General features: G+C 44.4%; 1 protein-coding gene across 1 annotated transcript in view; it reads right to left on the bottom strand.

The window, feature by feature from the left end:
- LOC106568852 (glypican-1) overlaps positions 1-24259 on the bottom strand; it is a 110254-nt gene extending 85995 nt beyond the window's left edge. The window contains exons 1-2 of the mRNA XM_014139581.3: positions 24102-24259; positions 23468-23992 (exon numbers count right to left, since the gene is read on the bottom strand). Of these exons, the coding sequence (XP_013995056.1) occupies positions 23468-23627 (160 nt within the window). The 5' untranslated portion in view covers positions 23628-23992; positions 24102-24259. The remainder of the gene's footprint in view (positions 1-23467; positions 23993-24101) is intronic.
- Positions 24260-26423: the final 2164 nt, after the last annotated feature.

Here is a 26423-nt window from a genome sequence, read left to right as displayed (position 1 = left end):
TATATATATTATATATATATATATTGAAGTTGGAAATGTACATACACCTTAGCCAAATACATTTAAACTTTTCACAATTCCTGATATTTAAGCCAAGTAAAAATTCCCTGTCTTAGGTCAGATAGGATCACCACTTTATTTTAAGAATGTGAAATATCTGCCGGTTTGGAGCGAGCAGTCGCACTACGCTTCGCTCCACAGGTAATATTACACTTCATTACATTACAACGGTTTGATTTGTTTGATCTGAGCAATTTTTCTTAGCTAGCTACATAGCCGTCTTTGTATCAAAGATAATCGTGTAGTTTAGAATAATTAGAGTAATTATCGAGTAATTATCGAGGTTAGCTATCTTCGTCCTCCTAACGTAGTCATCACTGCTAGCTAGCTAGTCAACACTGCTAGCTAGCCAACCAGCAGCACTGTAGAAACTATTACATTACAACGGAACGACTTGATTAGTGTAGTGTTAGTGTTAGTTAGCCAGCTACATAGTTGTATTTGCATCTAAGATAATTGTGTAGTTTAGAGTAATTATCGAGGCTAGCTAGCCAGCCGCGACGCGACGCCAGACTTAGTCAACACACCTAGTCATCATTAACCCACTGCTAGCTAGCCAACCGTTACCGACTAGCAGCGCTGTAGATACTAATACTTTACAACGGAACGATTTGACTAGTGCAGTGTTAGCTAGCTAGCTACATAGTTGTCTTTGTCATAGCTTGATAATTGTGTAGTTTAGTAATTATCGAGGTTAGCTAGCCAGCTATTTCCGTCCCCCGCGACGCCATTTTTCCAAACCCAGCCAACTATTACCGACGAGCAGCATTGTAGAAACTAAATACATTACAAAGGAACGTCTTGATTAGTGTTATGTTCGCTAGCTACAAAGTTGCTTTTGTATCATGACAAGGTGTAGTACTGAAACTATCGAGGTTACCTAGCCAGCTACACGTTCAAAGTCAACAACGCAGCCACGGCTAGCTAGCCTACTCCACCAGCCAGCAGTACTGTATCATTTTCGTCATTTTTAGTCAATAAGATTTTTGCAACGTAAGCTTAACTTTCTGAACATTCGAGACGTGTAGTCCACTTGTCATTCCAATCTCCTTTGCATTAGCGTAGCCTCTTCTGTAGCTTGTCAACTATGTGTCTGTCTATCCCTGTTCTCTCCCCTCTGCACAGGCCATACAAACGCTCCACACCGCGTGGCCGCTGCCACTCTAACCTGGTGGTCCCAGCGCGCACGACCCACGTGGAGTTCCAGATCTCCGGCAGACTCTGGAACTGCCGGTCTGCGGCCAACAAGGCTGAGTTCATCTCAGCCTATGCTACCCTCCAGTCCCTAGACTTCCTGGCGCTGACGGAAACATGGATTACCACAGATAACACTGCTACTCCTACTGCTCTCTCCTCGTCTGCCCACGTGTTCTCGCATACCCCTAGAGCATCGAGCCAGCGGGGTGGTGGCACTGGAATCCTCATCTCTCCCAAGTGGACATTCTCTCTTTCTCCCCTGACCCATCTGTCTATCTCCTCATTTGAATTCCATGCTGTCACAGTTACCAGCCCTTTCAAGCTTAACATCCTTATCATTTATCGCCCTCCAGGTTCCCTTGGAGAGTTCATCAATGAGCTTGACGCCTTGATAAGTTCCTTTCCTGAGGATGGCTCACCTCTCACAGTTCTGGGTGACTTTAACCTCCCCACGTCTACCTTTGACTCATTCCTCTCTGCCTCCTTCTTTCCACTCCTCTCCTCTTTTGACCTCACCCTCTCACCTTCCCCCCCTACTCACAAGGCAGGCAATACGCTTGACCTCATCTTTACTAGATGCTGTTCTTCCACTAATCTCATTGCAACTCCCCTCCAAGTCTCTGACCACTACCTTGTATCCTTTTCCCTCTCGCTCTCATCCAACACTTCTCACTCTGCCCCTACTCGGATGGTATTGCGCCGTCCCAACCTTCGCTCTCTCTCTCCCGCTACTCTCTCCTCTTCCATCCTATCATCTCTTCCCTCTGCTCAAACCTATCTCCTGATTCTGCCTCCTCAACCCTCCTCTCCTCCCTCTCTGCATCCTTTGATTTTCTCTGTCCCCTATCCTCCAGGCCGGCTCGGTCCTCCCCTCCTGCTCCGTGGCTCGACGACTCACTGCGAGCTCACAGAACAGGGCTCCGGGCAGCCGAGCGGAAATGGGGAAAACTCGCCTCCCTGCGGACCTGGCATCCTTTCACTCCCTCCTCTCTACATTTTCCTCTTCTGTCTCTGCTGCTAAAGCCACTTTCTACCACTCTAAATTCCAAGCATCTGCCTCTAACCCTAGGAAGCTCTTTGCTACCTTCTCCTCCCTCCTGAATCCTCCCCCCCTCCCTCCTCCCTCTCTGCGGATGACTTCGTCAACCATTTTGAAAAGAAGGTTGACGACATCCGATCCTCGTTTGCTAAGTCAAACGACACCGCTGGTCCTGCTCACACTGCCCTACCCTGTGCTTTGACCTCTTTCTCCCCTCTCTCTCCAGATGAAATCTCGCGTCTTGTGACGGCCGGCCGCCCAACAACCTGCCCACTTGACCCTATCCCCTCCTCTCTTCTCCAGACCATTTCCGGAGACCTTCTCCCCTACCCTACCTCACCTCGCTCATCAACTCATCCTTGACCGCTGGCTATGTCCCTTCCGTCTTCAAGAGAGCGAGAGTTGCACCCCTTCTGAAAAAACCTACACTCGATCCCTCTGATGTCAACAACTACAGACCAGTATCCCTTCTTTCTTTTCTCTCCAAAACTCTTGAACGTGCCGTCCTTGGCCAGCTCTCTTGCTATCTCTCTCAGAATGACCTTCTTGATCCTAATCAGTCAGGTTTCAAGACTGGGCATTCAACTGAGACTGCTCTTCTCTGTGTCACGGAGGCTCTCCGCACTGCTAAAGCTAACTCTCTCTCCTCTGCTCTCATCCTTCTAGACCTATCTGCTGCCTTTGATACTGTGAACCATCAGATCCTCCTCTCCACCCTCTCCGAGCTGGGCATCTCCGGCGCGGCCCACGCTTGGATTGCGTCCTACCTGACAGGTCGCTCCTACCAGGTGGCGTGGCGAGAATCTGTCTCCGCACCACGTGCTCTCACCACTGGTGTCCCCCCGGGCTCTGTTCTAGGCCCTCTCCTATTCTCGCTATACACCAAGTCTCTTGGCTCTGTCATATCCTCACATGGTCTCTCCTATCATTGCTATGCAGACGACACACAATTAATCTTCTCCTTTCCCCCTTCTGACAACCAGGTGGCGAATCGCATCTCTGCATGTCTGGCAGACATATCAGTGTGGATGACGGATCACCACCTCAAGCTGAACCTCGGCAAGACGGAGCTGCTCTTCCTCCCGGGGAAGGACTGCCCGTTCCATGATCTCGCCATCACGGTTGACAACTCCCTTGTGTCCTCCTCCCAGAGTGCTAAGAGCCTCGGCGTGACCCTGGACAACACCCTGTCGTTCTCCACTAACATCAAGGCGGTGACCCGATCCTGTAGGTTCATGCTCCACAACATTCGCAGAGTACGACCCTGCCTCACACAGGAAGCGGCGCAGGTCCTAATCCAGGCACTTGTCATCTCCCGCCTGGATTACTGCAACTCGCTGTTGGCTGGGCTCCCTGCCTGTGCCACTACACCCCTACAACTCATCCAGAACGCCGCAGCCCGTCTGGTGTTCAACCTTCCCAAGTTCTCTCACGTCACCCCGCTCCTCCGCTCTCTCCACTGGCTTCCAGTTGAAGCTCGCATCCGCTACAACACCATGGTGCTTGCCTACAGAGCTGTGAGGGGAACGGCACCTCCGTACCTTCAGGCTCTGATCAGGCCCTACACCCAAACAAGGGCACTGCGTTCATCCACCTCTGGCCTGCTCGCCTCCCTACCTCTGAGGAAGCACAGTTCCCGCTCAGCCCAGTCAAAACTGTTCGCTGCTCTGGCACCCCAATGGTGGAACAAGCTCCCTCACGACGCCAGGACAGCGGAGTCAATCACCACCTTCCGGAGACACCTGAAACCCCAACTCTTTAAGGAATACCTGGGATAGGATAAAGTAATCCTTCTAACCCCCCCCCCCTTAAAAGATTTAGATGCACTATTGTAAAGTGGTTGTTCCACTGGATATTATAAGGTGAATGCACCAATTTGTAAGTCGCTCTGGATAAGAGCGTCTGCTAAATGTCTTAAATGTAAATGTAAAAGTAGAGAGAATGATTTATTTCAGCTTTTATTTCTTTCATCACATTCCCAGTGGGTCAAAAGTTTACATACACTCAATTAGTATTTGGTAGCATTGCCTTTAAATTGTTTAACTTGGGTCAAACGTTTTGGGTAGCCTTCCATAAGCTTCCCACAATAAGTTGGGTGAATGTTGGCCCATTCCTCCTGACAGAGCTGGTGTCACTAAGTCAGGTTTGTAGGCCTCCTTGCTCGCACAAGCTTTTTCAGTTCTGCCCACAAATGTTCTATAGGACTGAGATCAGGGCTTTGTGATGGCCACTCCAATACTTTGACTTTGTTGTCCTTAAGCCATTTTGCCACAACTTTGGAAGTATGCTTGGGGTCATTGTACATTTGGAAGACCCATTTGCGACCAAGCTTTAACTTTCTGACTGATGTCTGGAGATGTTGCTTCAATATATCCACATAATTTTCCTCCTCATGATGCCATCTATTTTGTGAAGTGCACCAGTCCCTCCTGCAGCAAAGCACCCCCACAACATGATGCTGCCACCTCCGTGCTTCACGGTTGGGATGGTGTTCTTTGGCTTGCAAGCCTCCCCCATTTTCCTCCAAACATAACGATGGTCATTATGGCCAAACAGTTCTATTTTTGTTTCATCGGACCAGAGGACATTTCTCCAAAAAGTACGATCTTTGTCCCGATGTGCAGTTGCAAACCGTAGTCTGGCTTTTTTATGGCGGTTTTGGGGCAGTGGCTTCTTCCTTGCTGAGCGGCCTTTCAGGTTATGTCGATATAGGACTCGTTTTACTGTGGATATAGATACTTATGTACCGGTTTCCTCCAGCATCTTCACAAGGTCCTTTGCTGTTGTTCTGGGATTGATTTGCACTTTTCGCACCAAAGTACGTTAATCTCCAGGAGACAGAACGCGTCTCCTTCCTGAGAGGTATGACGGCTGTGTGGTTCATGGTGTTTATACTTGCGTACTCTTGTTTGTACAGATAAACGTGGTACCTTCAGGCATTTGGAAATTGCTCCCAAGGATGAACCAGACTTGTGGAGGTCTACAATTTTTTTTCTGAGATCTTGGCTGATTTCTTTAGATTTTCCCATGATGTCAAGCAAAGAGGCACTGAGTTTGAAGGTAGGCCTTGAAATACATCCACAGGTACATCTCCAATTGACTCAAATGATGTCAATTAGCCTATCAGAAGCTTCTAGCCATGACATAATTTTCTTGAATTTTCCAGCTGTTTAAAGGCACAGTCAACTTAGTGTATGTAAACTTCTGACCCACTGGAATTGTGATACAGTGAATTATAAGTGAAATAATCTTGTCTGTAAACAATTGTTGGGAAAATTACTTGTGTCATGCACAAAGTAGATGTCCTAACTGACTTGCCAAAACTATAGTTTGTTAACAAGAAATTTGTGGAGTGGTTGAAAAATGAGTTTTAATGACTCCAACCTAAGTGTATGTAAACTTCCGACTTCAACTGTACATATATATTTTTACCTTGATTTAACTAGGCAGGTCAGTTAAGAACAAATTCTTATTTACATTGACGGCCTAGGAACAGTGGATTTACTGCCTTGTTCAGGGGCAGAACGACAGATTTTTACCTTGTCAGCTCAGGAATTCAATCTAGCAACCTTTCGGTTACTGGCCCAACGCTCTAAGCACTAGGCTACCTGCCGCCCCATATAGAGAGATAGAGTAATGGAGACATCTATTACTCATCCAAACTGTAATTCTCAACCAACCTAGCCACTGAGTCTGCAGGCCTGTTCCCTATGGCCGGGTACCTCCAAACAGTACAGTTCAGTAGTCCTACAGTAAAGTCCCCAGTAAATCTCAGTAGTATGCCAAGACCTTCTAGACCCAGCCATCCGTCAGTGCAGCCGTCAGACAGTGAGACCAGCAGGCCCTTTCATCTTGCTATTCTCTGCCTCTAGCACAGCTCTGTATTTCAATTTATCTGAGTGATGTCCTCAGGCCTGGGTTGTTGGGATGGGCTGTCGGGTTGGGGTGTTGGGTTGGGGTGTTGGATCGGGGTGTTGTGACGAGGGTAAAAGGACAGCACTGGTTTAATAGTCCGAGGGAGAGGAGAGGAGAGGAAATAAGATTTACACAGACACACACACACAGATATGTGCACGCACACACACTTTCACATACACACACACAGTTCAGAGTTAAGATAGTCCCACAGAACAGTCAGAGAACTAGAATAGTAAACTATTTCATCCTGGATCAGAGAAAAGCAGACAGAAAGGGAATATCATTAGGATAGGGTGAGAGAGAGGGGGCTATAGGGGAGATATACAGTACTCTCTAGGGTAAGGAGGATTGAGAAAGGAGGGATGGACAGAATGTAAGAGAAAAGAACAATTGGCGAAAGAGAGAAAGATAAAACTGGGGGGATTATGTGAAAGATAAGAGCGAGTGGAGATTAAAAATTCAGAGAGAGGGAGAGAAGGGCAAAGGGAGGGACGCAGAGAGAAGAGGGTGAGATGGAGAGAAGGACAAAAAGAAAGCTTGGTAGTGAATGGCTGTCTCCAAACCATGAGCCAGAGCCACAACTCGCTCTCTTCCTCCTTCCCTCTCTCTACCTTCCTCCGTTCCTCCCTCGCTCCATGTGTCTCAGGAGGGAGGCAGCGAGAGCATCAAAGATTTACAGAGACAGGCTCTTAGTAAAGCCTAGGCCTCTAAGACACACACATATTGGGCAGGGTTGGCTGAGCGACATAGCAGCTACTCCCGATCCAGAGCTGGCAACACCCCCGCCCCCCCCCCCCCCCCCCCCCAAAAAAAATATAGGCCTAGTCACTCACTGGAGAGACACACGAACTGAAAGACGCACGACTGCACACAAATGCGCACACACACACACACACACACACACACACACACACATTCCCTAGATGCTCTAACACCATGCCAATGGCATATACACTGCATACATACTTGTGAAGTGGCACAGAGATGCGTACTACAATCACATGGGACATCACAAACGTCTTAAATGTGCACACAGGCATAGAAATGAAGAAAGTAGAAATCAACACATTCATATCGAACACACACGCACAGATACCAAAATCACACAGGCCACCCAGCTGTGCACAAAGCTTGAGTTCAGGGGGTTCGTTTTGATAAGTCAAATATTTATGAGAGACAATTCTGCAGGGGGGGGTGAGATGAAAATTGAGAGGAACAGGGAGGGAGGTTGGGATAGAGCGAGAGAGAGACTGAGATGCCCTCCGTTACAGTAGAAGATACTGTATGAACGCTGAATAAGCCATTGTCATTTTGCCAGCCAGGTCACCCGTGATACAAGTCAGTATTAGACGTCCATCCATGTCTGAGGACGTCGGGAGATGACGTGGAAACTGGCCACTAGGGGCAACAGTGAGAGCTGTTACCTTCAAGTAGGTTTCTGTTTTGCTGGGATGTTGTGGACGCGGATGGCGGCTTGGCATCTGGGGCAAAAGGTTCAGTTTTGGAAACCAGTGATAGAAAGTTGTTTTTGAGATTTTGGTTTTAAGCCTGTCCCAAACGTTAACCCTTACCTTAACCATTCGTGGTTAATGCCTAACCTTAAGATTTGGGAGTCAATGCCTAAAGTTAAACATAACCTTAAAAAAGTCCGAGTTATTGCCTAAACTTGACCGTAAAAATGTTGAAATTGGACGTTTGGAACAACTTCTGAATTTGACATTTGGATGAACGTCTAATTCTGACGTGAGACTGAGAGCTTGTTGCATTTCACGTTCATTAGATAAATGCTCGCCTCTTACTTAGGGAAGAGAGAGAGGGGAGAGGGAGACAGGAGTGGGGAAAAGGGGAGAGAACCCTTTTAGGGAAAAGGGGAGAGAACCCTTTTAGTGCTTTTGAAGGCATGCCGTCAGCTCTCTGTCTTTCTCTGTATCCTGAATAATGTCTACAATTCTGTGACCATCCATACCAGAATTAGACCATCCATACCAGAATTAGACATTGGGTTCCAAGACCCAGATCCACACTTTGGATATATGTTAAAGGCCCAGTGCAGTCAAAATTCAGTTTCACCTGTGTTTTGTATCATATTATACAACAGCTGGTATAAGTAACATGTTAAAAGTGTGACAACATTCGATCAGTGTTATTTCCTGATAGTGGCCAAAGAGGCACTGAGTTTGAAGGTAGGCATTGAAATACATCCACAGGTACATCTCCAATTGACTCAAATGATGTCAATTAGCCTATCAGAAGCTTCTAAAACCATGACATGATTTTCTGGAATTTTCCAAGCTGTTTAAAGGTACAGTCAACTTAGTGTATGTACACTTCTGACCCACTGGAATTGTGATACAGGGAATTATAAGTGAAATAATCTGTCTGTAAACAATTGTAGTGGAAGGAAAAATTGGAAAAATTACTTGTGTCATGCACAAAGTAGATGTCCTAACCGACATGCCAAAACTATAGTTTGTTAACAAGAAATTTGTGGAGTGGTTTGAAAAATGAGTTTTGTTGGAAAAATGACTTGTGTTATGCACAAAGTAGGTGTCCTGTAAGTGGTCGCTTGTCAGAAAATGTTCCTTAAGGGGTTGTAAATGAACAGATTTGAATAAGATTTCATGTTGCTACAATGCTGTCAGCTCCACTTTTTTTCAAAGAGGTAGCTAACAACAGCAATCATGCTGCAATAAAAAACACAGTTCCACTCACCAGATGATGATCATTTGAAATGTAACTTCTTGTTGAAAGTAAAAATTTAATAGGGAGAAGCTAACATATTAGCAACAATATCTTCTAGCCGACAACAAAAGCTAGCTAGCTAGACCTTGGGAAAACTACTGCTTGCTATTGCGCAGTGACCTGTTGGCCTTCAAGAAGGCAGACGTTTCCATAGGTTTTTTGTAAAAACGGTCCCACCCATTAAGTCAAAATGTGATTGGTTGATTCCACTGTCACTCCAAAATGTTGCCCTAATACAGTCAAATGGCAGATGCCTTTATCTAGCTTCAGATGGCCTAGCAAATGACTGACTTAGCTAACTAGATTTATCTCCCCAGAGACCAACAAAGAAAAATAAAAATAATGATTGGATCTTAAGAGATTGTTCCCCTCCCGGTCTCGGTCTCTCTCCAAAATATGCTGTGTGTGTGTGTGTGTGTGTGTGTGTGTGTGTGTGTGTGTGTGTGTGTGTGTGCGTGCGTGCAGGCATGTATGATGTAATCTGTCGAGTTCTACATGCAATCTACAAAATAGAACAGTTTGTATACAAGCTCTGTCTAGACTATGGAATCAGGGTTTGGGTAAAGTAGGAGTGCTGATCTAGATTTACGTCCCCGCTGTCCATGTGATCTTATTCATCTGAAATGCAAAACTGATCCTAGATCAGGACTCTTACTCTGAGACAGAACGTGAATATGGCACATAGTCTTATTTACACACAATCTAGCCCAGTTTTCATTCAGGTAGCTACAACATAAGGTGTTCAATACAGACCTGCATGTTGCCAGGTAGAAGAAAATAAAAAAAGAGAGGATAGATCATCAATCACACTGGCAACATTATCGTCCCCAGAACAATTACCTACGATCTGATTCAATTTCTTCAGTCTGCATGAGAAAGGGAACGGAGAGAGAGAGAGAGAGAGAGAGAGAGAGAGAGAGAGAGAGAGAGAGAGAGAGAGAGAGAGAGAGAGAGAGAGAGAGAGAGAGAGAGAGAGAGAGAGAGAGAGAGAGAGAGAGAGAGAGAGAGAGAGAGAGAGAGAGAGAGAGAGAGAGAGAGAGAGAGAGAGAGAGAGAGAGAGAGAGAGAGAGAGAGAGAGAGAGAGAGAGAGAGAGAGGGTGAAGGAGAGCTGAAAGCAGAGAACGAGAGCTAAGGCACTCTCTAGGGCAAACGGAGGGAGGGAGGGAGGGAGGGAGGGAGGGAGGGAGGGAGGGAGGGAGATGAAAAGAGGAAAGCAAAAAAGGATTGCCAATGGGAGGTTTGTAGTGCTAAGCTGACATGGCTAACCTAGTGAAAGACTGTGTATATATTCACAGAGGGGGGATTTGGCCGACACACACTCAGTCGTCCTGTCAGCTAGCAGTACAGTGATCAGATCACACAGCATAGACCAAACCCTATTACAACCATAGAGAGACATCATGTAGTCTGATGTACAGATCGGACAATTCTCAACCTCTCACTGACATCCCTTCTTTTGCTCCCTCCTTTTCTCCCTCATTCGGTTTTATTCTCTCTCCCGCCCTGTATCTCCCTTTTGATTTCTCTCTCTCTCTCTCTCGAGCTCATTCTCTCTCTCGATCTCATTCTCTCTCTCTCTCTCTCTCTCTCTCTCTCTCTCTCTCTCTCTCTCTCTCTCTCTCTCTCTCTCTCTCTCTCTCTCTCTCTCTAGTGAAACTTAGAGCCTGAAGGCTGTCACAGTACAGAGGAGATCCATCAAACATGGCATCACCCACGTGAGGGGGCGGGCCAGTCTGGGTCACCTTAGTCAACGTTGTGTGTGTGCACGTACGTGCATTTAAGCCAGCCAAGTCAATCTTTTGTGGATCATGTCCTTGCTAGCAGTATTGTCAGTAGAACGTCTGAAGTGACAAGAAGCTACATTCATTTCCTCTGTATTACTTTTCTATTCCCTTTCTTTTACTGCTCTGGCATGTGCTCCAATCCTCAAACATTATTCACCTCTAAACCTGCCTGGAACCTTCACCTAGTTACTGCTTCCCCCACATCTCAACTTTATGGCAGCAAGTCTTTCCATGGAAAATGTCAGCCATGAAGTTTGCCTCACCCTAATCCTAACCCCAAAACTAACCCTAACTCCTAATCTTAAACCTAACTCCTAAACCTAATTCTAACTCCAATCCTAACCCCCGAAACCTAAAAAGGGGACCGGCGAAATGTCCCCACTTGTTTAAATCTTCTTTGTTTTATTATCCTTGTTAAACCAAACCACACACACCACACAAAGCCTTTGGCAGAGAGGAGCAGGGTTGACACAAGCCCTCTTGCTGTAATGAGGGGTTACAATTCTGCGTTTGACAGAACCCATTCCTCTGAAGACAAAAGCTGAGACACATTGCCACCCCCGCAGACACACACACACCCTGTCACAGTCACTGACACGCATACAAACACACTGACACCCAACCACAAACACGCACACACACAAACACACACACACACACACACACACACACACACACACACACACACACACACACACACACACACACACACACACACACACCCTCTGTCACAGTCACTGACATGCATACAAACACACTGACACCCAACCACAAACACGAGCACACACACACACACACACACACACACACACACACAAAGTGAGACATGCTGGGCAGCTCTTCCTCTGAACTGCTGTGACCCTGCAGGGGGCTTTTGTGTGTGTGTGTGTGTGTGTGTGTGTGTGTGTGTGTGTGTGTGTGTGTGTGTGTGTGTGTGTGTGTGTGTGTGTGTGTGTGTGTGTGTGTGTGTGTGTCTGCACCTGCCGGGGGCATAACAGCAACGGTGACCTCCCCCTCTCACATCTGAAGAGCAACAGGGGCCAATGAAATTGAAGGAAAAAAGAAGGGAAAACAAATAGGGGAGAACAGTAGCAGACCTTGAGGTGTCCAGCATTGTACAGGCCACTTGTCAGTTAACCTTTAGCCTACCATTTCCACGGCCTGTGGAAATCGAATTAACATAATAACAAATCCCCAACAAGCTCTGTCTGTTTAAGCTAGAGATATCTGTTTTTTGTTTTTTGCATGGGCTGCGTCTCAATCCACTGCATCCGCCGAATTTTCCCTTCCGCATCTGCGGTGAAAGGTGGCTAGAGCGGTGTTTTTCAGACCATGAGATATCCCGAAAAATCGGTCTTCTCACAAAACATCTGTAGCGTCCTAACGGTTTGGCCTACACGATGGTGTTCTCCATTATGCCCCAAAAAAGACTTGTCTGAAGGTCCCAGTTAAAGAAATGAATGGAAGTATATATGGAGATAGTTTAGTGCCTAATATAAGGGGATAAATACATGTCAGAGAATATATAAATAGTTTCCTGATCTTTCTTATACAGTGCCTTCAGAAAGTATTCAGACCCCTTAAATTTTTCTACATTTTGTTATGTTACAGCCTTATTCTAAAATTGTTTCGTTTTTTTCTTTAATCAATCTACACACAATACCCCATAATGACATAGTAAAAACTAGTTTTTAGACATTTTTGCAAATGTATTAAAAATAAAAAACTTAAATATCAAGTATTCAGACCCTTTACTCAGTACTTTGTTAAAGCAACTTTGGCAGCGATTAAAGCCTTGAGTCTTCTTGGGTATGACACTACAAGCTTGGCTACACCTGTATTTGGGGAGTTTGCTGCTGCCAGGTTTCCTCCAGCCGTGGCGCTTGGCATCAGGACAACGAGTTCAATCATGGTTTCAACAGACCAAATAATCTTGTTTCTCATGGTCTAAAGTCCTTTAGGTGCCTTTTGGCAAACTCCAAGCGGGCTGTCATGTGCCTTTTACTAAGGAGTGGCTTCCATCTGGCCACTCTACCATAAACACCTGACCGGCCAGCTCCAGGAAGAGTATTGGTGGTTCCAAACTTCTTCCATTTAAGAACGATGGAGGCCATTGTGTTCTTGGGGACCTTCAATGCTGCAGAAATGTTTTGGTACCCTTTCCCAGATCTGTGCCTCAACTAAATCTTGTCTCGGAGCTCTATGGACAATTCCTTCGGCTTCAAGGCTTGGTTTTTGCTCTGACATGCACTGTCAACTGTGGGACCTTAGACAGGTGTGTGCCTTTCCAAATCAAGTCCAATCAATTGAATTTATCACTGGTGGACTCCAATCAAGTTGTAGAAACATCTCAAGGTTGATCAATGGAGCTCAATTTCGAGTCTCATAGCAAAGGGTCTGAATACTTATGTAAATAAGGTATTTCTTTTTTCCCGTTTTAATACATTTGCAAGCATTTCTAAAAACCTGTTTTTGATTTGTCATTATGGGGTATTGTGTGTATATTGATGAGGATTTTATTTTTTTTCATCCATTTTAGAATAAGGCTGTAACGTAACAAAATGTGGAAAAAGGCAAGGGGTCTGAATACTTTCCGAATGCGCTGTATCTCTCAGATATAGGACAGACACTTCAGAACAAACTTCCTTTAGATTTTTTTTGGCCTATGTAGTGAATCCATTATTCAATGCGTTTCTATTGGCTAATAGCAGTAATGCCAAATTCAATGTTTAATCCAATATTTGTTTTAGAGATTTTTTTGATACCTTAAGGGGTCTTAAAATTCCAAATCAACTAGCTAAATAATCCTTGGTATGACCAACTTCAAACAGGTTGGCCAAGTTGACCAACTTAAAACAATTCAATTGACCACCTCCATAACCTCTTTCTTTTGTTAAAGAACCCCAGAGTAATGCCAAACAACATTACTTCACCCCTCCTCCTTTATCTATTCCCCCTATCCTCTCTCTTCACCAATGTGGAACATCGAGCAGGACCAATCAAGGATCGTCCACCTCCTCTTCCTCTTCCATTCCCCCTTCTCTCTTCGTCCTGTCTTCTCTTCCCCAATATTCAGGCCAGAACCTGGCCAGAGTACAGGGCCAAGCAGAGCAGAGCTCCCCAACCTCCTGTGTTCCCCTCTGGAGAACATCAAACACACGGTGGTCTGTTTCATGCTCCCGGCACACCATCACGGCTTAATGCTTCAAGAGACTGACTACTGACACCAGCATTTTAACAACTCCTGCACGTCCACCACACACACACACACACACACACACACACACACCAATGCACAGTAGCATGCTGACTTTCAACTGCTGAGGATTTATTACGAGACAAACATACGCACGCGCACACACGCTCAAACACCCATGTTCACACACGCTCAAACACCCATATTCACACACGTCAACACCCAGCTCACACACGTCAACACCCAGCTCACACACGTCAACACCCACACGCTCAAACACCCATATTCACACACGTCCACACCCAGCTCACACATGTCAAACACCCAGCTCACACACGTCAACACCCACACGCTCAAACACCCATATTCACACACGTCAACACCCAGCTCACACATGTCAACACCCAGCTCACACATGTCAACACCCAGCTCACACACGTCAACACCCAGCTCACACACGCTCAAACACCCATGTTCACACACGTCAACACCCATGTTCACACACACTCAAACACCCATGTTCACACACGTCAACACCCAGCTCACACACGTCAACACCCAGCTCACACACGCTCAAACACCCATGTTCACACACGTCAACACCCATGTTCACACACACTCAAACACCCATGTTCACACACGTCCACACCCAGCTCACACACGTCAACACCCATGTTCACACACGTCAACACCCATGTTCACACACATCAACACCCATGTTCACACACGTCAACACCCATGTTCACACACGTCAACACCCATGTTCACACACGTCAACACCCATATTCACACACGTCAACACCCATGTTCACACACGTCAACACCCATGTTCACACACGTCAACACCCATGTTCACACACGTCAACACCCATGTTCACACACGTCAACACCCATGTTCACACACGTCAACACCCATGTTCACACACGCTCAAACACCCAGCTCACACACACTCAAAGACCCATGTTCACACACGCTCAAACACCCATGTTCACACACGCTCAAACACCCATGTTCATACACGCTCAAACACCCAGCTCACACACGTCAACACCCATGTTCACACACGTCAACACCCAGCTCACACACGTCAACACCCAGCTCACACACGTCAACACCCAGCTCACAGACTTTGAACTGCTGAAGGATTTATTGCTAGACAGACAGTGAGACAGACAAACAGACAGGCAGACAGTGAGATAGCACAAGTCCTTTTATCTAACACACATCTATCTAGCAGATGTCTATAGCCTAACACATTGCCATATGCTAACATTAACCTTCAAATGGTCCTCATTAATCCTTATCTTGAAGTCAAGTACACTTAGAAAAAAGGGTTCTTTACAGAGGGATAGGGTTTTACTCAGAACTGTTTTCATCTGAAAAACCCTTTTTGGAAGATGAGGGTTCTTTGTAAGGTAAAGGGTTTTACCTTTAACCTTTAACATCCTAAGAACCCTTTTTGGAAGAAAGTGTTCTTTGGTGATTCTTAGGAAAGCGTGAAGGGTCCTACATAGAACCCCTTCTGAGTCTGAATAAGCTTCTTTATTGTAATGTACTTCATGAGATTGTTCTTTCTGTGAGAGTGGTAGAATAGGAGGGCGTATGAATGAACCAGCGTTGTGTTATATGGTACACAGCAAATTGGCCAGATTTACCCAGTGTTGGATAATCTGTGTAACATTTCTACTGTTGATTTAGGAGTTACATGAACTTAACAGTCAGTGGTATAAAACGTTAGCAGCCAGCCTAGTACTACACGACATGATGTATACAAAAAGGGCCCCAGTGAACAGTGTTTTTCAGTCTGTGTGTGACGGCGGCAGGTAGCCTAGCGATTAAGAGTGTTGGGGTCAGTAACTGAAAGGTTGCTGGTTCAAATCCCAGACCTGACTAGGTGAAACATCTGTCCGTGCCCTTTAGGAAGGCACTTATTAACCCTAGTCGCTCTGGATAAGAGTGTCTGCTAAATTATGCGAATGTAAAATGGGCCGGTCCCTAGGTTTATTGTACTTAGTAATTTATTGATCTGGACTTTACTGGCTTCATGGGGGAGTTACTTCCAATCGGATTGATCTTAAATTGGTCAGCAGTATTGAAAACATGTTATTATGGGATCCTGCTTTAACTTCTCCAGCTTCACATTCTAGTAATCAACACTGTGTTGCTTTGTCGTGTAGAGCGGAGCTACATGTTTTCATTTCAATAGCTACAGGTTTGGGAAGATAAACGTTTTCTTTTCCCTTCCTTACAGACACTAATACATACTTTTTTTTTAAACAATACATAGTATTGTATTAACAAAACAGAAGCCTGTAATTTCTCAATAAAAATGGAAAATGTTTTATATTAGAGTTCTTATGTTTCAGTCCCCACTACAACAAAGACATACTTAAACGCATGTATTTTTTTAAACATGACATTGAAATACTGTAAATTCCCGTGAATTCCTATGGAGGCCGTTCCTTATGAGGAGGAACATAATGGCGGACAGTGACTTCTGAACAGCGCCCCCTTTCAGTCATCATCTGAATACATACAGTAAATCATTTGTTCTATCTAGCACCAAAAGAGTTCCGTACATGGTTCTACTTAGCACCTTTTTTTCCCAAAGAGTGTAAGCAATCTTCACTCACAAAACAGAAGGGAGAGTCAGTTGAGGAAATCTTCTTTCAAAATACATTTTACAGTAGTTTAAAAGCTCTACAACATCCGTAGGCTACAATACTTAGTAGTATTCGCTTCATAGCATGTTGTAGTTGACTAGTTCTGAGTCATCAGCTGGTCCTCATTGTTGCGCCAGTGTGCAGTGTACCAAATGTCTGTATTTAACCTCTGGGCTGAGAGCAGTGTGTAAGGGCAGCAGCCACATAGACACTATTAGCATATCATTAGCCCCCAGTCTAAGAGGTGAAATTGAGCAGCCCACTGGGAGTGTGTGTGTTGCTCCTTCATGCTTCACACCACACACACACACAAGCGTGTGGAAGCGTGCACGCACGTACTCACGTCAAGTGCATACACAAACACGCACAGACAGGCTGGTCACTAGAAATAGACGGCGATTTCGGACGTTTGAAAAGGTCCAAAGAACGTCAATATATGCCTTCCTAGTCGCTTACAACAACAAAAATTGGCCTTGCTCCGGGCGCGAACTCATGATGCACGGAGCGGCGCGTGCTGTTTAGACCACTGCGCTACAGCAGTTCACAATGCTCTAGAACGCCGTGGAAATACTGTGAATACTGATGATACCAAACATGTCATTTTTTATTATTTTGTTGTAGCCCTTTCCTGCAGTCACATGACCAGAAGATGGAACATGGATGGAATGTTCATCATATTTTTCAGGATTTCATAATTAATAAACATGTATTTATTTTTTACCTCCGAAAGTCCGGTGTTTCTATGTCAAACGGTTTTGTTATATTTCAGTCTTCTGTGACGTATATAAAGTGTAATACTGGGATGCAAACTCAAAATGTAATACAGTTCAACTCTATAGCTGACATGGTACAGGTGTCTTCTTGTGATGAGGTTTACACTTTTGTTTGACCTTGTGTGACCCAAAATTTAGCCCTCTGCAGTAAAAGGTTAAAGGGAAACTAGCTATGTGTTTCCAATTACATCATCGGTGTGCATCTTGTGATTTTGACCAATTGTGAGTGGGCTTGCCTACTAATTGTCTATTAATTGTCTATAAATTGGTTGATGATGTCATTGGAAACACTTATCTTTCTCTATCTTTTTTTACTACAAAACATAGAAACAAGCCATTTTTTACATATGTTGATAGTCACGCCTGCTCCCGCTCTCCCTCTCTGGTGCTCGAGGGCGCCAGGCTGCCCATCATTACTCACACCTGTCACCATCATTACGTGCATCAGCGCTCATTGGATTCACCTGGACTCCTTCAGGTTTTGATTGCCTTTATCGGTCTGTTCCTCTGTTTCATCCCCATGTCAGTGTTATTGTCATTTTGTTTCCCCTGTCCAGACGCTGTCCGTGTTCTGTTTCATGTCCGTCGTTTATTAAATGTTCACTCCCTGTACTTGCTTCTTGTCTCCCTGCGTCTGTCCTTACATTGATGTTGGGGTGGTGCCGGAGATGATGAATATGAAGTTGAAAAATTCTGTTAAGCCTTCCCCAAACCATAACTCTAACCGTAACCACTCAGAATGAATACCTAAACTGTTAACCTTTTTAAGTTGTTTCTGTTTTAACCCTGTAAACATGTGGAATTAACCCTGTAACCATGCTGAACTAATGCGTCAAAAATAGCTATTCTTCCATAATACGTTGAATTTCGAAGGGAAACTATGAAATCTTGTTGCTCACAAAGGCATGCACACACACACGCCTCACACACACATACACACGTATACACATACACACACACACACACACCTCTCCCAAGGCTACTGTCTCAGCTAGGGGGCGCTATCCTGAAAAGCTGACAATTGCATTTAGCCTTCCAAACACTTTTGTTTAGTGATAGTCAGGGCATAAGTGCTTGAAGAATGGCACAAAAACAACAAAGACAAGGTTACATCAAGTAACACCAGAGGTGTCTAAGGGCTAAACAAAATCGACCAGACACCCAATGACGGCTTTGATGAATCAAGGTCTGAAATCTCATTCATTTCCGTCGATCAGTTTGATAAGCGTCATAATGTCATCTTCTCAAAGACAAAACGATCGTTAAGCCATCATGAGGGTAATGAGCATGAGGGACAGGGTGTGTGTATGTGTTGTGTGTGTGTGTGTGTGTGTGTGCATGCGTATCTGTGTGATGAGGAATGATCCACACAAAATCATTACCTCCACTCACAGTAAACACAGTGAACATCTGTGATGATAATCAGGCATGATAATGTGCACTTTACATTCCATAAATCTTACACAGTAGGCTAGTAACACTAGAAATACACACTAAAGTACGATTTATTGATATGTAATTATTATTTACAGTATTACTTCCATGTGTATTTCAGAGTTTTTACTAGGTCTGTAATGGAAAGTGGACTCCTCAAGACATCTGCTAACCCACTGCTCATGACTATGCTGCCTATCCTGTCGTCTGACGATGCCTCTTCCAATCAAAACTGAGAAGGAGTGCGGCTGTGTCTCAATAGTATTAACTACCCTCCTTTCCTTGTGTCCTTTACTCCACAATCAATGATCTGACAACACCTGCCAGGTGTTAAGCAACATGGTGGAAACCTATTCTAAGCAACATGGTGGAAACCTATTCTAAGCAACATGGTGGAAACCTATTCTAGTCCCTTCACCAACCAGAGATAAAGAATAAGGACGGGAGATTTCCCTGTTCCTACCCCATGACCTGACCAGGAAAAACTCCAGGTCCTAATGATGACAAACAAGAAAGAGTAAAAGCGAAGGCGTCCATATTACAGTATTGAGACCCAGCCACCAGCTCCTATAACCCCTCCTTCTCCTCTCTCTCCCAGAGTGAATCACAATGATGGACTTGGTGTGCAACCTTGAGGCAGTCTCAGCCAATACATTAGTCTGATCAAGCCCACAGTCTTACTGCCCCTGCCTGGGAAGAAAGAACGGCCAAGATGCAACATTCAGGTGTCTCATAATTGGGAGACTACTTCACTGAGCTGTTTAATATGCCAGAGAAAGACATTATTTTTGTTAGCTCAGAGGACACTGATATAAACTATCTCTCTCATTCTCTCTCTCTCTCTCTCTCTCTCTCTCTCTCTCTCTCTCTGTTTGTCTTTCTCACTCTTTCTCTTCTCTTTGTTTTTCTCTCACTCCCTTGCCCACTCTGTTGCAGTCTCTCTCCTCCTTTCTTTCTCTTCCTCTCATCTCTCCCCTCTCTCCGTCATTCTCTCTCCCACAATCTCTCTCTCTCTCATCTCATCTCTCTCTCTCTCTCTCTGACCTCAGACTAGCGTGAAGTCCACAGCACCAAAGAAAAGAAATAAATCACGTTCTGTCAAGACAGATTTGTTCTCAACACCCTATGGATTAGACATTTAAACAAAAAAAGGGGTTGTCACTGGCGTTAAATCCGCCCATTGATTTACACGGTATGGTTAATCAACTTGATTAAGACTGTCCCATTAGCACGGCGACCTCCCGGCTTTATGATGTATGGCTGCTGACACATTCACCACATTACATCTCCCTCCACATGTCAATACAGCAACATTACAATCACTTCCCGATCCCATTTTATCAATCACATCACACGACTCCTTTATGCAATCACATCACACGACTCCTGTTAGCAATCCCAATCACATAGTGGCTGCATTCCAAGCACTTAGAACACACACCCTATCCTCTCAGCCCTCAAATTAAGTGGACACTTCTGATGACGTATCATGACGTCTGACGAGTTGACACTTGAGGGGCGAGGGAAGAATTCATTTTAAAAATGGACCGCTCTTGCCCGGAAGTTTGTCACTCGTTCATCCCACGGTTGTGTTTTCAGTCATCGTGGAACTGTTGTGTGTGTGCCTTATATGAGCTACAGTCAATTCTGATTGCGTTTCATATCTTGGCTAGAAGACAACGCATCCTCGGACATTGAATGTTAGCCACCCTACTATATCAGGTAAAGTGAAAATGACAATGTATAATTGTGATGTCAGGGAAAGTTATGTGAGCAAGTTAACGTTTCCAAAAGCTAACCAAACAAAAACATAATTACTTTTATGATACGTGTTTGAGCCGTCATGTGTATTAGTAGCACACTTTCTAACTTATTTACATTTGTTTTTACTTACACTTGTATGTTGACTTCTCCATATTAATGTTGGTTTTAAGTTTTGGCTGACTTTTCTTAGCGGGTGTACAATCATTGCAAGTTGAATTGTGGGGAGTTTCAGGCCCCGGAGTGAACATAATTGTACGCTCGCAAACTCGATCAAAAACGAGGGCTGAGGGGCTTACGATGCCAACTTCCCTTGCTTGGCTAATCATTTGGACCAACGACAAAGATGGCCGCGGGGATTCCCCCAAGGGCATAAGACGAGGGTAAGTGGAGGAGGGTGTGTCTTTTATGAGTTTGAAACGCAGCCCCATAGTGATTAACTTTAGCATTAGGCTATGGATTGAGCATAGCGGTAAAGATATTTTCAGGAAGAGAAGTACTTGAAAATATATTAGCATTAGAAGAAAGTACATAATATTACCTCTATAATGCTAATACTAATGTAAACTATGGGTATCGTTATATATGGAATACTGTACATTATACAACGGATGGATCTAATCCTGAATGCTGATTAGTTAAAAGCACATTCCAGCCAGTGTCTATTCCTCAAGTTAACGCCGGCTAAATCTATGACGTTAAAATGCCTATTTACTCTGCTCCATCTGACTGTGCAATCCACTGTCTCATCAGCCCAGCCAGGCAATTTATCAACTTGATCTCCACTATAAAAAGCATCTAGACATTATCTCACTTTTTTTTTAGACTAACATTAACGCTAAATTGAAATTATTTCGCCTCTATGGCCTATTTATTGCCTTACCTCCCTAATCTTCTACATTTGCACACACTGTACATAGATTTTTATATTCTGTTACTGACTGTATGTTTGTTTATGTGTAACTCTGTGTTGTTGTTTTTGTCACACTGCTTTGCTTTATCTTGGCCAGGTCGCAGTTGTAACTTGTTCTCAACTGGCCTACGTGGTGAAATAAAGGTGAAATAAAATAAAAATAAACATTTAGTTTTCGGAGATTTGTACAAACCTTACTGTCTATCTCTCTGACATTTGCAACTTTGTTTCAATATTCAAATTCGCTCTCCAGCTGTCCCATAGTAATGAATCAGTCGGGACGAGACCGACAGGCAGGCAACGTTTCTCATCCAGTCGGAATCATGGATCAGCTGGCATCATTTTTATGGATAAATACAAAGAAATGTCAATTGAAAAAAGGTCAAACGAAACAAAATGCAGCTAGTTTGCAGTCTTTCCAGCTTCAGTTTGAAGTGATTGTGTTAGCTGTGTTGTTGGCTAGCTCCTCTGAACAACAGTTTCCTAACGAGAGAGCACATTTTCTATGCCAGGTGAAATCGCACCTCATTAGCTCATTGTTATGGATGTATCCAAATAAATGTCACTAGAAAACAGCTTAAACAAATGCAGCTACTTTGCTGTTATTCTGGCTGCACTTTTTGATGTGACTGTAAGTTAGCCGTAGTTGGCTAGCTAGCAAGCAAGGGATAAAAACGTTGCCAGCCAGTATGTCAATGGAACATTTAGAACGATCGACTGGATCGCTCCATAGATACAGAACAAAAAGACTGAACGACTGGGTCGCGTCTCTGGCAACCGAACCAATAGAACGAACAACCAGCCGGCTTGGGTAGCAACCCTAGGTTTGTGTCGGGACAATATCTTGTGGAAGGAGGAAATATCAAATCGAATCAAATCAAATGTATTTATATAGCCCTTCTTACATCAGCTGATATCTCAAAGTGCTGTACAGAAACCCAGCCTAAAACCCCAAACAGCAAGCAATGCAGATGTAGAAGCACGGTGGCTAGGAAAAACTCCCTAGAAAGGCCAGAACCTAGGAAGAAACCTAGAGAGGAACCAGGCTATGGGGGATGGCCAGTCCTCTTCTGGCTGTGCCAACAAATAGTTGGAATAAATTCATCAAAATAACATTTTTTATGAAAATATGTCAATCACTATTTGAATATGTTGGTAACCCGTTGTAAAAAAGTGATAATACCTCCGAAGCAGATGTTTGGAGGATATATAGACATGGATAGCTGACTTTAGCCTACTGTATATTATTTAGTGATTGCTTTCTCAATGTGGCTAGAGTGTGGACTGCGGAGCCAGCACCGTGTGGTAACTAACCACCATGGCTACGTCCCAAATGGCACCCTATTCCATATATAGTGCACTACTTTTGACCAGGGCCAATAGGCATCTGGTCAAAAGTAGTGTACTATATAGGGAATAAGGTGCCATTTGTGACAGCCCATGCTTGGTGAATTCCTGGGAAGGCACACATATAATCAGCTGTTCTGAATGCTGACTTGTGACTGTGTCTATGAAAAGAGCTAGCTCTGACATCACATAGTGCAATACACACACACACACACACACACACAGTGTGTGCATCATATTTGTGCGGTTATGCTTGTGGTCAAGTGATCGTCTGGCTAGCGGGAGTTTCCAGGGAAACAAACACGAGATAGAGAGAGAGAGAGCGACATAAGACAATGCATATCCTCGCAATAACACGACTGAACATAGCCAACAGTTTCTAAGGGCGTGACAAGGAATCCTGAAGCACAATAACTATCAATTGAACCTGCAAACCCGAGTGAACCTAAGTAGCCTAGTCTATTTTCAGGGGAAGGGAAGTTTGGGGTTCTGTTATTGGAACATCATTTTTTTCAGACAGGTACTTTAACAATCCATAGATGCTGATGCTCAGGTGGTCAGGGGCGTTACAAGATTCATATATTTCGTACACAAATAAAGTAAATTCATCATTACAGTGACAGAGATAGACTAACCTACCTGATATTTCCGACTGGGGCACTCCTTTCAGACTAAAACCATTGCCGTTGTAGAACTGTCGGATATCCGAACAACTCTGAGCTTTTCCGCTCCCCGTATCCCCGAATCCCGGCACCGTCAGGGCGCAAAGCACCAGAGCTATAACCACAGCGAAATCCATCCTACAGTATTACAGCCACACGGCCAAGTGCAAATCCGACAGAGGGGTGTAGTGTGATTGAGTTAAGTCCTAAACGACGGGAGACATCCACTCCCGCTGCCCGATAGCAGGCGTTCGTCAAAACTTCTCCGTTGCGTCGGGCTTCGCAATACTGTTGTGGTTGGTTCGCTGCGTCCAGTCTCAGCGCTGTGCTGCACGGAATGAGAGGGAGTGTGTGTGTGCGCAGGGGGAGAGCAGTCCCGTCTCTTCTCTGGGCAGCTCGCAGGCCTTTTTGGTCGCAGTGTAGGTAAATCAACCACTGGAGCAATTTCACACAAATGATCTGCGCCTCCTCATAGACAGTTCAGTTAACAATGTTCAGTCACCTGAGGAAAGGCAATATAAACATGATTAGTAGCCAAAACAGGAATTTACAAAATTCCAGAAAATCAACAGGTGACATTAATGGAAAAGAACGTCTCTTTATGGTATTACCGGCGATGACAGCCCAACAGGCAGCTTTCAGCGGAGGAGCGCCCGGTAAAACGGCAGTAAGGGAGACCGTTAAGTCTAGTTCAAGTTAATGATGCTCTCCCGGCGCTGCCACTCAGTCGAATGAGGAGAAGGAGGCGGAGAGTCAGAACGAAAGAGAGAGAGAGAGAGAGAGAGAGAGAGAGAGAGAGAGAGAGAGAGAGAGAGAGAGAGAGAGAGGAGAGAGAGAGAGAAAGAGGGGGGAGAGAAAGAGAGAGGCACCGACTGCAGGAGGACACGGCGGAGCTCGTGACTGCGACGGAGCTTCCCCACAGGATGTTGCATCAAACCAACCGTTGATCGGGCCAATGAAACGGACTTCGTTCGTTTTTAGGGATGTTTTACGCACTATAACATCTTTTGAATGATTAAATGCAATACAGAAAATACATTAGCCGAGGCTACATTGGACATGTGGACTTATCCATGCATGTGTAAAGTACTCTCAAAAAAATGATGGGTTAGAAACAACCAAGTGCTGGCTAAATAGTGGACACGTTAGGTTATTTTTGACCCAGACAGTTGGGTCACTTAGTTGTGGATCATATCTCCACAACCAGGTCGCAATTGCCAGGTCGCAATTGTAAATGAGAACTTGTTCTCAACTTGCCTACCTGGTTAAATAAAGGTGAAATAAATAAATAAATAAAACCCAAGGTCAGATCAGACAACTGGAAGTGTGGTTTAGTAGGGGCTATATTTCTGTTTGCCAATCGTCAGAGTAAATGTCATCCCGGTTAATCTGTTCTGTTGTATTGTCAACACATGTTAAGGTTAAGCACTGACACTTCTGTAGCATAATGAGGTGTACACAAGTTGAGTTCCTCAAGTGCCTACAGTATGTGTGTCCCAATGTTTGGATAGTTACCACTTTGATATGATATTTAAATAATAATGATGTTAATTGTATATTCAAATATGTAATGTGCAAAAATATTTAAGGGAAATGTCAACTTGCAGTGTACAAACATGATGAAAAGTAATTACATTTACTCTCATGGGTGGCCCACAAAACCTCTTTGAAAGCGTTCAGCAGAGGAGCGTCCAGTAAAATTGCAGTAACGGAGACCGTCCAGTCTAGTTCACTTTAATGATGCTCTCCCGGCGCTGCTACAGCCAAATGAGGAGGAAGAGGAGGCAGAGAGTCAGAATGAGAGAGAGAGAGACAGAGGGGCCACAGCTCCTGAAAATAACCTATGGATTACATTAAAGATGCACTTTGAAGAAATCGCTCTGCCATTTCCTGGTTTCCAAAATTCTAATAGTTTGCCTTATTTCAGTTTATGTGACAAAACAAGCAGTCATTTTGTAGAGAATCATTGTACCATCTAAACTGCTCTGATACAGTGAGGGAAAAAAGTATTTGATCCCCTGCTGATTTTGTACTTTTGCCCACTGACAAAGAAATGATCAGTCTATAATTTTAATGGTAGGTTTATTTGAACAGTGAGAGACAGAATAACAACCAAAAATCCAGAAAAACGCATGTCAAAAATGTTATAAAATGATTTGCATTTTAATGAGGGAAATAAGTATTTGACCCCTCTGCAAAACATGACTTAGGTGGCAAAACCCTTGTTGGCAATCAGAGGTCCGATGTTCATTGGCAAACTTCAGACGGGCATGTATATGTGCTTTCTTGAGCAGGGGGACCTTGCGGGCGCTGCAGGATTCCAGTCCTTCACGGCTTAGTGTGTTACCAATTGTTTTCTTGGTAACTATGGTCCCAGCTGCCTTGAGATCATTGGCAAGATCCTCCCGTGTAGTTCTGGGCTGATTCCTCACCGTTCCCATGATCATTGCAACTCCACGAGGTGAGAGCTTGCATGGAGCCCCAGGCCGAGGGAGATTGACAGTTCTTTTGTGTTTCTTCCATTTGCGAATAATCGCACCAACTGTTGTCACCTTCTCACCAAGCTGCTTGGCGATGGTCTTGTAGCCCATTCCAGCCTTGTGTAGGTCTACAATCTTGTCCCTGACATCCTTGGAGAGCTCTTTGGTCTTGGCCATGGTGGAGAGTTTGGAATCTGATTGATTGATTGCTTCTGTGGACAGGTGTCTTTTATACAGGTAACACGCTGAGATTAGGAGCACTCCCTTTAAGAGTGTGCTCCTAATCTCAGCTCGTTACCTGTATAAAAGACACCTGGGAGCCAGAAATCTTTCTGATTGAGAGGGGGTCAAATACTTATTTCCCTCATTAAAATGCAAATCAATTTAAAACATTTTTGACATGTGTTTTCCTGGATTTTTTGTTATTATTCTGTCTCTCACTGTTGAAATAAA

The sequence above is a fragment of the Salmo salar genome, chromosome 14, assembly GCF_965601325.2.
Source record: "Salmo salar chromosome 14, fSalSal1, whole genome shotgun sequence".
NCBI lineage: Eukaryota > Metazoa > Chordata > Actinopteri > Salmoniformes > Salmonidae > Salmo > Salmo salar.
Note: the sequence above shows the minus strand (reverse complement) of the source record. Positions and strands in the feature narration are given on the sequence as shown.